Source organism: Tupaia chinensis, unplaced genomic scaffold (assembly GCF_000334495.1).
Source record: "Tupaia chinensis unplaced genomic scaffold, TupChi_1.0 Scaffold000207_1, whole genome shotgun sequence".
In the NCBI taxonomy this organism is placed as follows: Eukaryota; Metazoa; Chordata; class Mammalia; order Scandentia; family Tupaiidae; genus Tupaia; species Tupaia belangeri.
In genome coordinates this window covers 1812819-1813931 of record NW_006159682.1, presented here as the reverse complement: position 1 = coordinate 1813931, position 1113 = coordinate 1812819, and the positions used below count along the sequence as shown (strand labels likewise).

The window sequence follows — 1113 nt, the reverse complement described above, 5'->3', positions numbered from 1 at the left end:
AATCGATTCCTGAGAAGTTCCTCCATTCCAAGCTGAGAGCTGAGGAGGACCCTGAATAGCACAGCCTGATTTCTGAGCTCCCCAGTGACGAGGGTGGGGCTAGGAAGGGAGTAAATAGGGAAGAGGAAAAGGGATCTAGGGAAGCAAAAGGAGTGCCCTGAGAAAGAGGAGACAAGTTTCGAGAAAGACGCTAGAAGAGGAGAGCCCAGCCTGCAGTTGTCCAGGGAGCATTAGGAACACGAGAAAAAGAACCTGGTGTTCCAGGAAAGGGCTTCTTCAGTGCAGAGGGCAAGCACTGCGGGATTGGGGCGTGGAGGGGGTCGGATTTCTGAAAAGAGTTGAGAAGTGGAATTGAGAAGAAGCGAGGGGGAAAGGAAAAGAAGACGCGCGGGTTTCCGTCTGCAGAGAAGACGCAGCGGAGAGAGCAGGGAAGCAGGGACCTGCTGGCCTTTGGGTTGAGAAGACTAAGATGAAAACGTCTACATTAGGGCCTGCGGTGAGAGGAAGGAGTAAAATGCAGCTATTCCAGAAAGGGAGAATGGGGTGTGTGTGTCTATGCCCCGAATCGGACAGGGTGCGCGGTGTACTCCAGCAGTGGGTCGCTTAGAGAAGGGGATTGTACACATTTTGTTCACCGACTAGTCCCTGGGCTGCACATCCCAGAGTTCCGACCCTGCTTCCCTCTCCCAGACCTGACCAAGCTCTCACCTGTGCCCCCCGCACCGGCTGTGCCACCTCCAGTCCCCGCCGGCGCTCCGGTTCCGGGCCCCCCGCCGTCGGCTGCACACACGGAGCCGAAAACCTCGTAGGCGGGCCGTGCGTGGAGGGATGTGGCCGTTGGCGCCGGCCAGCGCCAGGCCCTCGGCAGTGCCATAGAGCAGCTGAAGCTCGCGCGCCTCGTTCTCCTCCTGCGCCTGCTGCCTGCGCAGCGCCACCTGCGCCGCCATGACGCGCTGGCGCTCTGCGATGAGCGTACACTTGGCGCACAAGCAGTCCTTCCAGCGGCAGTAGCGCTTGTGGCCCTTGAGCGCCGACACCACGCCGTGGTTGCGGCAGCGCGCGCACTTGGGGGTCCGTGGGGACTTCTCCGCCGCCCGCAACAACAGTGGCGGG

General features: G+C 60.6%; 1 protein-coding gene across 1 annotated transcript in view; it reads right to left on the bottom strand.

The window, feature by feature from the left end:
• DMRTA2 (DMRT like family A2) overlaps positions 1–1113 on the bottom strand; it is a 5832-nt gene that overhangs the window by 4575 nt on the left and 144 nt on the right. Inside the window, 2 exon segments of the mRNA XM_027771338.1 lie at positions 709–820; positions 822–1113. The exon segment at positions 822–1113 is cut by the window's right edge and continues 87 nt beyond it. Coding sequence (XP_027627139.1) covers positions 709–820; positions 822–1113 — 404 coding nt within the window.